Genomic DNA, 12,614 nt, shown 5'->3' with positions numbered 1-12,614 from the left:
GTGGTTCTAATTACTATGGTTCTTCTAATTACTGCCTGGCAAAACTTAAGATCCCAAACTTTCCTGGGTGGCCATTCCTTAGGAATGATAACTATTATATTAGGTTGAACTATATGAAATTGCTGATATATGAAATTGCTGATATCTGACCTATCATTTTTAACCCATACAAATGGAAATTTCAAATGGTTCAACCTATTAGATGTTCAGAAGGCCTAAGTATGGAGTATGTCTCTTCTGAAGAGGCAGGCTAAAACAAACATTTGGTATTCGCATCTGCCCACTGCTCCATATTCGGCTTTTCTGACTTTCTAGGGATCCAGAAGTAGACAGTTCATCCTATACAAGGTCTGTTGAAGAGTTAAGGAATATGGAAAAGCTGATATCAGGGGAAAATAATGACAAATCAGAAAAGGGAATTAAAAAATGCTATTAATAACTCTGGATAGCATCTATGACACTGTTTGGGAAGGGAGGGGAGGGGGAGGGAGAGGAAAAGCAGAGAGAAGAGGAAACTAGCACATGAGCTTGAGTATAGTGCGGAGATACAAGTAAGGAATGAAACAAATTCCCTCTTTGAAAACCTCTCCAATGAATTCACCTAGAGAAAGAAATGGAAACAAAACTTATTATTTCTTTACCTAGTAACTAGCAGATTCTTGTCTCGTAGAAACAATGCTTGTGTAACAGCGTCCTTGTGCCCCTTCAGACGGTAGAGGCCACTTTCATTGATCACATCCCACACGATAATATCTGTGTCCTAAAGGAATCAAATACAGAAGAATTTTCTTTACCACATAAGGCCTAACTTGACAAACAATATTTTTATTACAAAGTTGATATGTAGTCCTTATAGAAAATTTGGAAAACATACAGAAAAGCACAGAGGAAACAAACACCAGTTGATTTCACCATCCAGATATAATCACCATAGATATTTTGTTGTATACTATTCTAGTCTTTATGTATACATACATGTTGTTAACTGAGATCATGCTATTCCTATCATTGTATAACTCTCCTCCTTTTTCTCATTTAATATATTTCCATGTCCTTCCAGACTGTTCTCATTTTTAATGGTCACATAATAACCAACCTTAAGGATATACCATAATTTACTTTAAATTTTTTCTATTTCAGCCATTTAGGCAGTTTCCAATTTTCTGCTGTTATAAATATGTGGAAATGAACATTCTTGTACCTCTATCTTTGTACATATCTCTGATCAGAATAAAGACTAAAAAGAGAAATTCTTGGGTTAAAAGGTATTTCTATCTTAAGTCTGCAATTCAGGGTGATCTCCAGAAAGGCTGCACCAATCTAAAGGTCCACCAGGGATATGTATGACAACGCCAGTTTTCCCATCCCTTCATCTCTGGATATTATCAGTTGCTCAAAAAACACTGCCAGTTTCACAAGTTGAAAGGCTGTCTCAATGTTTATCTGATTTGCATTTCTGAATACCAATGAGAAATTCTGTACATGCTCTATGGTGATTACTGGCCGTTCTGCACCTCCTTTGAACTGCCAAGTCATGTCTTTCATCTTCCTTTGGGTCTTATTTTTTACTTGTTTGTTGGTTATTAAGACATGATATTAATCCTTCCCTTTTATAGTGGAACTATTAAATACTTTCCCTTTTTCATTGTCCTTTAACTTTATTTTTTCCAGTTTTATTGAAAAAATAATTGACATACATCATTGTATAAGTTTAAGGCATACAGCATGACAGTTTAGTTTACATATATTGTGAAATGATTACCATGATAGGTTCAGCTAATACCCATCTTCTCATATAGTTATAATAAAAAGAAAAAAAGGAAAAAAAATTTCTCCTTGTGATGAGAACTCTTAGGATTTACTCTTGACAACTTCTTTATAGTGTTTCAATGCACAAATGTTTTAAATATTCAAATATCAAGCATTCAAATTTATGTCTTTTCCTTTATAATTTCTTTCCTTGCTGATATGCTTGAAGTCTTTTTCCACCTTGATATCAAATAAATATTTATTTATATATCTTCTAGTTTACTTAAAATATCATGGTTTAATATTTAAGTCTTTAATCCGTGACTCTTTGGTACATAGCATGAGGTAAAGTTTTAACTTTAAATTTCCCCCCAAATAGCCAACTGTTTAAGTCCTGTTTCATAAGTAATCCATCATTTTTCTACTCGTCAAAAATGTCATCTTTAAAATATACTAATTAGGTATATCAAGTGCATTTGTTTCTTGGATTCCCATTTGGTTGCAGTAATCTATCTGACTATTTTGTATTAATGCTAGGCTAATATAACACATTATAAGTTATGACTTCATAATGCATTTTAATATCTGAAACTTCTTAAATCTAACCCTGAAAAAAGAAATCTGAAACCCTTTTATTTTTTCCCAAAATTCTGCTATTTATTATTCATTTGTTTTTCCATATATTCTTTTAAATCATTTGGTCATATTCTAAAAAAACAACAAAAAGACCTTTGGGATATTTAAATTGCTTTATCTGTATAAACTAATTAGAACATACGAGCATCTTTTCAATACTCTGTCTTGCCATTCAAGAACATGGTTTGTGTCTCTATTCACTCAAGTCTTCTGTTACATTCTTTAGTCAAGTTTCACAGTATTTTTGTGTCCATTACTTAACATACTTTTGTAAATGGAATCATTTACATTCTATTTTCTGATGACTGAGACATAGGAAAGCTACCGATTTTACCAAAACAAATGGCCAAGAATCATCATTTTGACTCTCCTCTTCCAATTTGTTTTGTTCCCCCAACTTGTGTACTGTTTTGGGTAGCATATCCACAATGATGTTACATAGTAACTATCATGGGCATCCTCATCTTGTTCCTGTATTTAATAGTCTTTTATCAGTGAATCTGACAGGAAACAAAATGAACCACCCAATTCATATCCATCCTTCTCACTCTATTCTACCACCTATACTATTTTGTACACCGAGTGCCCACTGTTTCATGCAACAATGTTTGTGAATAACCTGCTTCAGCAGTAGCCTTACACTCCTTTCTGGATTAAAGTCAGGGCACCTAATTCAAGGTCTCACCTTGGAGCCAGATGCCAGCCTGCCTCCGAGCTGATCATACTTCAAGGAAGTGATTGCTGCTTTGTGTCCATTGAAGGTCACATTTCCTTCCCCACTCAGGAGACTGAAGATTCGGATAGACCCATCCTCATAACCAACAGCTAAGTGCAGCCCATCTGGGGAGGGGCACAAGAAAGTGACTTCGTGTTTAAGCCCCTGCAGGATGAGAATCTGAAATAATAAGAATTAAAAACAATGTAGAGGAGTTAAGCATGTCATCAAGGAAAAAGTGTGGGAATAATCAGGCACAGTAAAATTAAGAGCATCAATAATTCCAAATCGCTCTTATGAATAATAGTGAGACTTTGGACACTTATCTCAAGTTCTTTAATATAGAAATTATTATTTGTACTGGGTAATGAAACATTCAAGAAAAGGTAAAGCTATACTATACTGTTTCTCCAAAGCTCTACATTAGCATAATACATGCCAAAATTTCCCAGGCAATGGAATAAATTACTAAGTCCTTATTCTATGTCAACAACAAATGATTTTCCAAAAGGGGTTATAAACACATCCTTGATTTAACTTAGCCCCATCCCAGAAACCAACCTGCATGGCACTGGAGTGCTACAGTGATGTATCCCCAAGGGACTCTGGGGGACGCTAAATATCAAAGTATTAACCTCTTGGAGGTCACAAAGTGAGTGGACAAGATCAAACTGCCTGTATTTTGTTTGGCAGAAGTGGTAGGCTTGGGAATTCAGAGTCATACAAAATTTCAAAGGCTAGTTTAACAACCGTTGGGCCTCATCTGCATAGGTAAGAAAAAGATTCAGTCAACACAGCAATATTCCTTTTAAATGCCTAATATTCTATAACTAGTTGTGAGGGCAAGTAGAAGAACTTGAAAAATGGAGAACTGGTGAAGTAGAGAAAAACAAACATGTTGGGAATAATGATTACAAATAATTACCTGTAAATATCACTACAAATAAATACCTAAGAGGTAAGCTCTTTTGGTTGTGGTTTTCAGAATTTAGTGTAGAAGAGCACAATAGAATGTGATACTTGGCTATCTAGACCCAAAGGAAAAAAAAAATTTCTAGAGGCACACACTTAAAAAAAAAAAAATCTGTGCATGACAAAGCAGAGCTCTCCCACTTCTGCCTCCACCCTCAAATACCCATACATCAATATCAATCTAGGTGATTCCTCACGTACCTTCTCTCCTTTCCTTAAGTCCCAGATGAAAACATGTTCACAGGCTGGTACTGCCACATAGCGTCCTTTTTCACCACGAAGTGTCACAAAGACAATATTACCCTTCTGGCTGCCAATAAGGCCAAAGACTGCACTGGCAACATAGCGTAGGTACTGCCTGGTGAGCCCCATGTTCGAACATCTGATACCACAAGTGAGGCAGCTGCACCTGCAAACAAAGAAAACCGAGTTCTTTGGGCACCTTGGTTCTGCTAGGCTGGCAAACACCGACTGCGTATCATGTGGTTAAAAGTACATGACCTGTGGTTGCTTAACCTTCATTTACTCTGAATATATCACTGACATAAAATACCCAGACATCTCCATTTTTTATTCACTGCCGACTCAACGTGTAATCTCTCACTCCTCAAGTTTCGCATTGGTCACACTGTCATGGCCACCTCACAAATTCTGACATGTGGCCTCAATGCAGCTCAACAATTGGCTTCTGCCCATTCAACTACCATCAAGGTTTTTACACGGAGACGGACAGCCTGAGACTGAAAATATTTATTGGTGAGCATTTATTGTAAACCTACTAATAATGAGACAGGCACTGATCTAGACGCTAGAGATATGGTGTTGAGTAAAACAAAATCCCTGACCTTGTGGCACTTACCTTGGAGCACAGCGGCTCTCAAACTCCAGAATGTATCTAAATCACCCAAGGGATTAGGAAAACAAATTGCTGGGAACCACCTACACCGCACATCCCCAGGGCCTGTTTCTGATTCAGTAGGTCTGGGGTGGGGCCCGAGATTTTTCATTTCTAACAAGTTCTCGAGTCATGCTGCTGCTGCGGTTCCCCGCTTTGAGAACTGCTGTAACTAATACGTGCAGGTCTGTCCTGGACTTCCAAAGCAGGGCAGCTACCTCCGCTTGGCACACAAAAACTACTACTACAACTTGGCACACTGTTTTTCAAAGTTGCCATAGTTTCTGTGTAACCAAGCAGGACACTACAGGGCCTTCCCAGGTCAGACACCACCGCCGCCCCTCACCCCACCCCCCCTCGCCCCCCGCACCCCCACTCCGCACCGTGTCCTCCACCTGCCTCCCGTTTGTAGAAAACCTTTAGCCTCCTAAGCCTTCCCTGAGTTCCAAAGAGCAAATGTAATCAGAGAAGTGAGAAAATGCAGAAACAAAGGAATCAAGCAAGACAAAATAAAAATAGTTTTAGCCATTAAACAAAATCAAGGATCTTTAGGTTCCTCCTCAAGGGCTATGGAGATAATATTCTGAACCATATCCTTGAGCTGTTTTGCAGATACTGAAACCCCAACCAGGTGGAAGAAGTTAACTGAATGCCGACCACCGGCACGTAGACTCCAGGCCAGTTGGAACTAGAAGGTTGATGGTGTTGACTCCCAATTACCTCACCACCAACCAATCAGAAGAATGCCCGCCAGCTGATCACTTGCCCCACCCTCTCTCCCTCACCTTGACTTTAAAAACCTTTCCCTGAAAGCCAGTGGGTGGGAGGGGTGTCTTCTGAGCATTAGCTGCACCTTCTCCTGAGGGCCCTGCAATAAACGCTGCACTTTCCTTCACCACAACCCGGTGTCAGTAGACTGGCTTGACTGCCTACAGGTGGGCGGACCCAGCTTTGGTTTTAACAACTGCACTAAATCAAATTCACTGAAAACACTTGGTTACCATAAGAGACAACTGGTGAAGGAGATAAATTAAGCTTGCCTGCTCTTAATATGGAAATGTGAAAGGTATTCCCCCAAACACCAGTGCAACTTAAAAAACACAAGAATACTAAACAGAAGTTACAGCCTTCTTCTGGAGCTGTTTTTGTTTGTTGTTGTTGTTGGTTCAGTTTGTTTGGTTTAACGCTACAGGGTCTCTTTCTATTACAACCTGATGTTTTAGTCTACTTTAACAGGAAAATATTCAATGCCTGTACTAATACTTTCTTTTAATGACCACTTAGAGGCCTCATTTTTCTTCTCCTAGGAACCAACATAAAGCCAGTTAAAAGTGAAGGGAAGATAATATTAACATGGCAAAAACGCTCTTAACCTGGGCCATTTGATCAATTCTTTACCAATTCATCTTACTCCTCTGGCCCCAGCCCCTTAACTGTAATTGTTGTTCATGGTAGTCTTCCGCCATCTACCACAGTATTTTCCTTGGAGACTTCATACAGCATGCCTAGGCCCAGGGACCCACCACATCCCTACTTCCAGTCCGGCCCACATACCTGAATACCAACTATATAGCTCCAAGAGCTTATTAGACATCCCCATCGGAATACCTTGCAGTATCACATTTAATGTGTATAAAACCAAACCTACCTTGCTTCCTGAACCCTACTCATTTTTTTCTGACTCTAAAACACATAGCTCTCCAAGCCATTCAGGCTCAAAACCCTGTAGTAACCTTTGGCTCATTAATATTATTTAGACAGCCAATACTGATAGAGTGCTTACTATATGGTAACTGATACATTAAAATGTATACAACCGAGTAAACATATGAAGTTAATTTCGTATTTATTAATTGGATTAATCATAATTAATTGAATTAAGTGGGTTAATACATGTAAAGTGCTTAAAAGGATCCTTCACAGTTACCTTGCAAGATAAGTACTATTCCTATCCCTATTTTACAGACAAGGAAACTAGACACAGAGATGTGAAATAGCTAGCTCAAAGTCATTCAGCTGGTTTTAAGTGCCAAAGCCAGATTACAAACCAAACTCCAAAATTTCTTCTTTTAACCACTAAACTATTTGTCTTTGCCTCCGTCCTCTCTTTTGTCAGAAACTACTTCTACCTGTTTCTCTGAAGGAGGATCCTTTTCTCTCTTTCCACTACTTTCTGTTCCAGCTCTTTATCACTGGGTTCCTGCACTATGTAGCACCTCCACCTCCATGTTTTTCATTCTTTTCTTTTAAAAGTCATTAATACTACTTGACTAATCTTTTCAAACGCACTAATCTTATCCCAAAACCCTTTAAGAGCTAAACTGTGTGCACTTCCGAAGAACTCAACCTATCTATTCCTCTTCAGTTCTCGCATAAAATTTTCTGTCAGGCTAGCTGGTTTCCCTCCTTGTCCTGTCACCCTGCCTTCTTCAAACTGTTCCTCTCCCTTAGAATAACATGCATTCGCCCGTCTACCTAAGTGTTACCCTCTGAGGCCCACTTCCTTGGGGCTAGTCCAATTCTCGAAGCCTTTTTCCATTGCCTCAAAACTTCAACGATCTTCCATACAACCTGGTACTGGTCACTTGTGTCTCACACGCATGTGTGTATATGACGCTTTTCGGAGACAGTTCACGACCTAACCTTCCTCTATGCCCCTACCATCCCTGCTTCTTAAGCCACAGACCCCGAAAACATGCTTCTATGATACGCTGAAAGGCTGGACCGCCGGAACAGACCTGTCAGATGTCCCTAAACCAATTTTTCAGTCAGGAGAGGGTGAAATGGGGGTTCCGCACACCCACCACGCTGCCAGACCATCCTCAGGCGAGCCCTGCAGGCGCCGGGTGAACGAGCTCAACACCGCACGCACCAGCTTCGGGTGTCCGCGGCCGGCTTCCCGGGCACGGCGGTGAGCCTCCCGCAGTGGCCCAGGTGCCCCTCCACCCTCGAGACCGGCCCCAAATCCCCCTGCCTTGCCTGCGGCTGGCACCACGAAGGCCTCAGCCAGGACCAAACAAACCCGAGGAGCAGAACAAAGGCGCTCAGCCGCCGCGCACCTACGGTACCTACCTTGGCCTCCACGAGGTTCCGGACTGATTGGACTCGCCCGTCGAACCCACCCCTTCCGGGTCCGCTCAAGGAGCCTCTTCCGCCCGACGTTCCCTTTGCCTTCTGGGGGAAATGACGTAAGAGCCGGGCTCTGATTGGTGAGCGCCGGCCGGGAGCGGAAGGCGGTGTTTCGCCTGCCAGGGCTCCTGCGGCTGGTCCTTCCAGCGTCCTGGGACTTTGGCTTGCTTTACCCGCCGAGCTCCTGGCAAGGGTTGTCCGGGGATGCCGCTCGGCCGCTTTCCACGAGGAACTTAACCCGCTGTGCCTACCTGCCGGATGGGACCGCCGGAATGCTGTGAGAGGCGGGACGGAGGCCGGGAAGGAAGGCGGGGCGGAGCGGGCCGGGGGCGCGGCGGGAGGCGCACGGGACTCGGCCAGGGCTAGGGGTGCGGGCATAGAGGGCTGGTTTTGTCAGTTCTCCGCAAAAATGAGCCTGGCGCTCACAGGCCCCACCCCCCCACCCCCGCTGTTGGTCTGGTTCCTCTCGCCCGAGGCGCTGTCGGGGAGAAGTTACCCACCAGAAGATAGAGGATAGGCAGACCCGGGCACAAGGGACAGTGGTGCTCTAGCCCCTGGGGAGGCGTGCGCCCTGGGGTGCAGGAGTCGAGTTTGTGTGGTCGCTCGTGTGGACTGGGCGTTTCACGGACCGAGAGCTGCTCGAATCAGGGCTGGGTAGGCGCTGAGCCTAGGATGCTGAGCTGTCTGGATCTCCGCAGTCCCTGGAGTGACATTGGTCTGGCTTTCGGTTTCCGCTCCTTGGTCGCCAGAGGGGGAAGTGACCAGGGCTGACTCCTCCTTGCTTGGTAATTGAGGCTTTAGGTGCTCTGTCACCAAGTGGGAATTAGCTTTTCTTTCTTGCAGTTTTGTCCGATTTTATTCTTGGGCTGCATAAAAGTGTTTAGAAAGGAGTTCTGATGTCTGTAGCTGTGGAAGATTAAAGCTAACATATAGGTATATAAAAGAAATAAGCCTGTGCCTTCAAGATAGCTGCAGCCAGCTTAGAAAATAGACTTTTATCTATATTACCTGATTTTCTTCAGGCGTTTTTGAGTTTTTAAGACATGTTCACCTAGTCTTCCATATTCAAGAAAATGACAAGAGTAGAGAATTAATATGATCAGGCTGTAAATAGATGTAACAGTGTAGGTGTTTGAAACAAGCCTACGGTGGGTTGGATGAATGAGAAGGGAGGAAATTGTGGCAATAGATTTATTTCAGTAAGTTTGATGGGGAAGGGAGCATTTAGGTGAGCGTGTATGGCTAATATACGAAAAAATGTGTATATATATATGAGGAAAAAACGTGCTTTAATACATAGTCTAGATTCCATATCGATGACACCCCTTGTATTATCTGATTCTAAAAAAGTTATTTTACAGCTGTATAAACTGTAGATAACTACTGTCAATACTAAATCATTTTATCTGTAGACATGAAAATTCTACATGTCTTTTAGAGGTTGAGTGGAAGTTTTGCCTCACGTACATTCATTTCAGTATTCCTGATCTCTTAATGAGCCCAATTTTGGGACTCCCTTTATCAACCATCTGGCTGGTTCCTTTGTGAGTTAAATAAAATCTTGAACCATGTTCATTTTTGTATTAGAATGAGTCATGATTTTATCTTTAAAAAAAATTAATTTAACATTATTAAATATTATGGGAAAGGACAATCACAAATGGAAAAAATCATTTTGTTTTATTTATTATTATGTTTTGGCTGCATCGCGTGGCTTACCAGATCTTAGTTCCTTGACCAGGGATCGAACCCACGCCCTCTCCAGTCCTAACCATTGGACCGCCAGGGAATTCCCAGAAAAAATAATTTTAATGAAAGTTGTTGTAAGCAACTTTGATTGAGTGCTAAGATAATGCATCTTATAACTTCCCAATGCACTACTTCAAGAGCATAACCTTAGTTTCTGAAGTTTCAGAATTGCTCAATGTATTAATTTTATAATTGAAACATAGTAAAGTTCTTTTTCTTTTTTTTGGATTCAAAACTTTAACAATAAGTTGTGCCAGTAGAAGCGTTTCACAGGCAACGATATATCAATAAATAATAGTTAAACTGAGTTCCTGAGAAAGAACCTACCACGTGACGTCTGTCAGAGCGTAAATAACAACACGGCATTACTGCAAAACTAGAGAAACACTGACAGTCACGACACAGCACAGCAGACCCAGAATCTGCCACTCACACACATGTAAACCAGTACACAGGAATTATCTTCTTCAGTTTAGACATCGATAGACGAAACACAGTAAAGTTCTTTTAATATGAAGGTGGTACCACTAACTCACCATTAGAGCATGTGTTTAGCTGGTTTTGAATGATGGTGTTAAATTTGACCTGGGCTGTTGACACAACTTAGAAATCTTTTTGTTATACTGTATTTATTGTTGACATATTTGACTGCTTGCATTTGTTTTAACATCTAAGTAACTTTCTAAAAAGAAAAAGTCATTCTTTCTATTTGCATAGAATGATTCTTAATATAATAGATTTGGTGTTGGGATAGGGGTATTGTGCAGAAATATTTAAGTACCTTGAAGTTTAAAATATTGAAATACGAAGACATAAAGACATAAAGAATGGTAAACCTATAATTTATACAAAAACAGTGAAATAGAGCTGGTAATGAATGGAGGTCAAAAGCATGGACCAGCTCTCTTTGTACTTTTATCCAGGCCTATCTAATCAATGGAAGCATTTTGAAGAATAAGAAAACAGATTTAAAGTTCTTTTCTCTTTTAAATGATATCATTTTCTGTTTATTCAGACAAAAAATCAGATTTTTTTGAGACAGTGATCCAAGACGTTCTGCCTGATTCTGCCCTGTCTTGAACAATAAAAGTCTAATCCCTCTAACCAATCCAATTAATCATATAAAGCACTATTTGGAGGACTTCTTAAACTAAAAGATGACAAGATTTTGAGAAAAAAAAGATGAGCTACAGTGTAATAAGAACTGTTATATACTCATTATGAATTTGAATTGTAAAAGGTACATAGTGGGTTCTCTTTATCTTCATCTAGGGAGGTACTGAATATAACCCTTAAGATAGTATGGCTAAGGAAATAGATCTGATTCTGCAACCTTCTGTTTGTTACATGTAAACTTTGAGATCCTGGGACGTAAATGTCTTGCTTCAGGAGTGTTTTTACTAAGGTTTTGTGTTTGCTTATGAACCTGTTCAAAATACAGATCTGGTCAATTGATTTTCAGTGGGAAGTCCTGCTCCTCTTTAATGTTATCCAAAATTCTGGCTAAAGCTGTAGATTATTGTAGCCTTCCCCTCCTCCTTTCCTTACCTGAGCACTCTGTATTCTATCACTGGGATTCCTAATTTGAGTCTGGGAAACCCCTCAGATTTTTTTCCAGACCTGTGCTTGTATGAGCTCATGTAGTCACAATTTGGGTGATGAAAGGGTTTTTATATTTCATGTAATTCTCCAAGGGGTCTGTGACTCCAGGAATGTTAAGAACCACTGTTCCTTAAGGATCAGGGATCAGATTTTCCTGCCTAGCTTGGCTTTGCTGCTCCATTTGCTTTATTGCCAAGGTGTGTGTGTTGGGGGAGGGGGAGATTTAAATCTCTTTTTGATGAGAAAAATACATTTCTGTTTAGAGTTGGAGCTGAAAAAGAATTCATTGTTAAATGCCATGACACTTTCATATAATGCCATTAAATTTTGCTCTACAATCAGAGCTCTGAACATTACCTATTACTCATTCAACACTCAGTATCTTGTGTGTCACAATGACTTTTAAGATCTTGGAAGAAGAGCCAACAAACTATACTGACCAGACATGGTTGGACATATAGGAGAACCACCAGAGTGTACTGTCAAAGAAGATAATAGAGTTTCAGGGAGGGAATAATCAATAGTGGTTGCAGCTAAAATTTGATTAGCTCTTGGACTTGACATTTGGAGAATTATTGTTGACCTTGAAAAAGCAGCTTTAGTATTGCTATAGAGATGGAAGCAGAACTGCAGTGGGTTGAATAAATGGAGGGAAAGGAAGTAGAGCTGCGAAACAGATTACTCTTAAAGTTAAATGGTGAAAAGAGGAGTTGGTTGGTATTCTGAAGAAATGGGGTAGGGAAAAAATTTGAGAGTAGGAGACTCAGGGGAAGGAGAGATCAGATGTAGTGAAGGAATACTTGATGTCATTACATTCTCTTAGAGGAAAGCTAGTCAGGTGCAGTAAAATGCTTAAATGAAGGTGATTTGGCAGGCTTAAAAGTGTGGAATATACCCGAAAATCACTTGGAAGTTGGAAAGAGTGAATGAAGATAGAGACATTTTGAGTTGGAGAGAAATTAAGATAATTTGAACAATGACTTCTCTTTTCTCAGAGCATCAGGAAAAGACGGAAGGCAATGTGATATGATGTAATGGAAATGGCACGGGTTTTAGTGCCAGCTGGTCTTTGATTTGGATTTCAAGGTACCACTTACTAGTTCTGTTACCTTGAGCTGGTAATTGAACCTCTGGGTCTTGGTGCCCTCACTGTAAAATAAGTGTTCT

General features: G+C 40.5%; 2 protein-coding genes across 3 annotated transcripts in view; one reads left to right on the top strand and one right to left on the bottom strand.

Moving 5' to 3' along the window:
- The window catches only part of WDR3 (WD repeat domain 3), a 45,100-nt gene extending 36,906 nt beyond the window's left edge, over nucleotides 1-8,194 (bottom strand). The window contains exons 1-4 of the mRNA XM_057553244.1: nucleotides 8,040-8,194; nucleotides 4,274-4,481; nucleotides 3,071-3,280; nucleotides 642-760 (exon numbers count right to left, since the gene is read on the bottom strand). Of these exons, the coding sequence (XP_057409227.1) occupies nucleotides 642-760; nucleotides 3,071-3,280; nucleotides 4,274-4,444 (500 nt within the window). The 5' untranslated portion in view covers nucleotides 4,445-4,481; nucleotides 8,040-8,194. The remainder of the gene's footprint in view (nucleotides 1-641; nucleotides 761-3,070; nucleotides 3,281-4,273; nucleotides 4,482-8,039) is intronic.
- An 11-nt stretch (nucleotides 8,195-8,205) lies between these two features.
- GDAP2 (ganglioside induced differentiation associated protein 2) overlaps nucleotides 8,206-12,614 on the top strand; it is a 79,784-nt gene continuing 75,375 nt past the window's right edge. Inside the window, exon 1 of one of the 2 annotated variants that reach the window (XM_007169312.2) lies at nucleotides 8,206-8,373. The gene's annotated coding sequence lies outside the window, so the exon portion shown is untranslated. The remainder of the gene's footprint in view (nucleotides 8,374-12,614) is intronic. The other variant, XM_057553328.1, reaches the window with a different exon arrangement.

This window comes from Balaenoptera acutorostrata, chromosome 1 (assembly GCF_949987535.1).
Source record: "Balaenoptera acutorostrata chromosome 1, mBalAcu1.1, whole genome shotgun sequence".
Taxonomy (NCBI): Eukaryota; Metazoa; Chordata; class Mammalia; order Artiodactyla; family Balaenopteridae; genus Balaenoptera; species Balaenoptera acutorostrata.
This window is presented reverse-complemented; position numbering and strand designations above follow the sequence as displayed.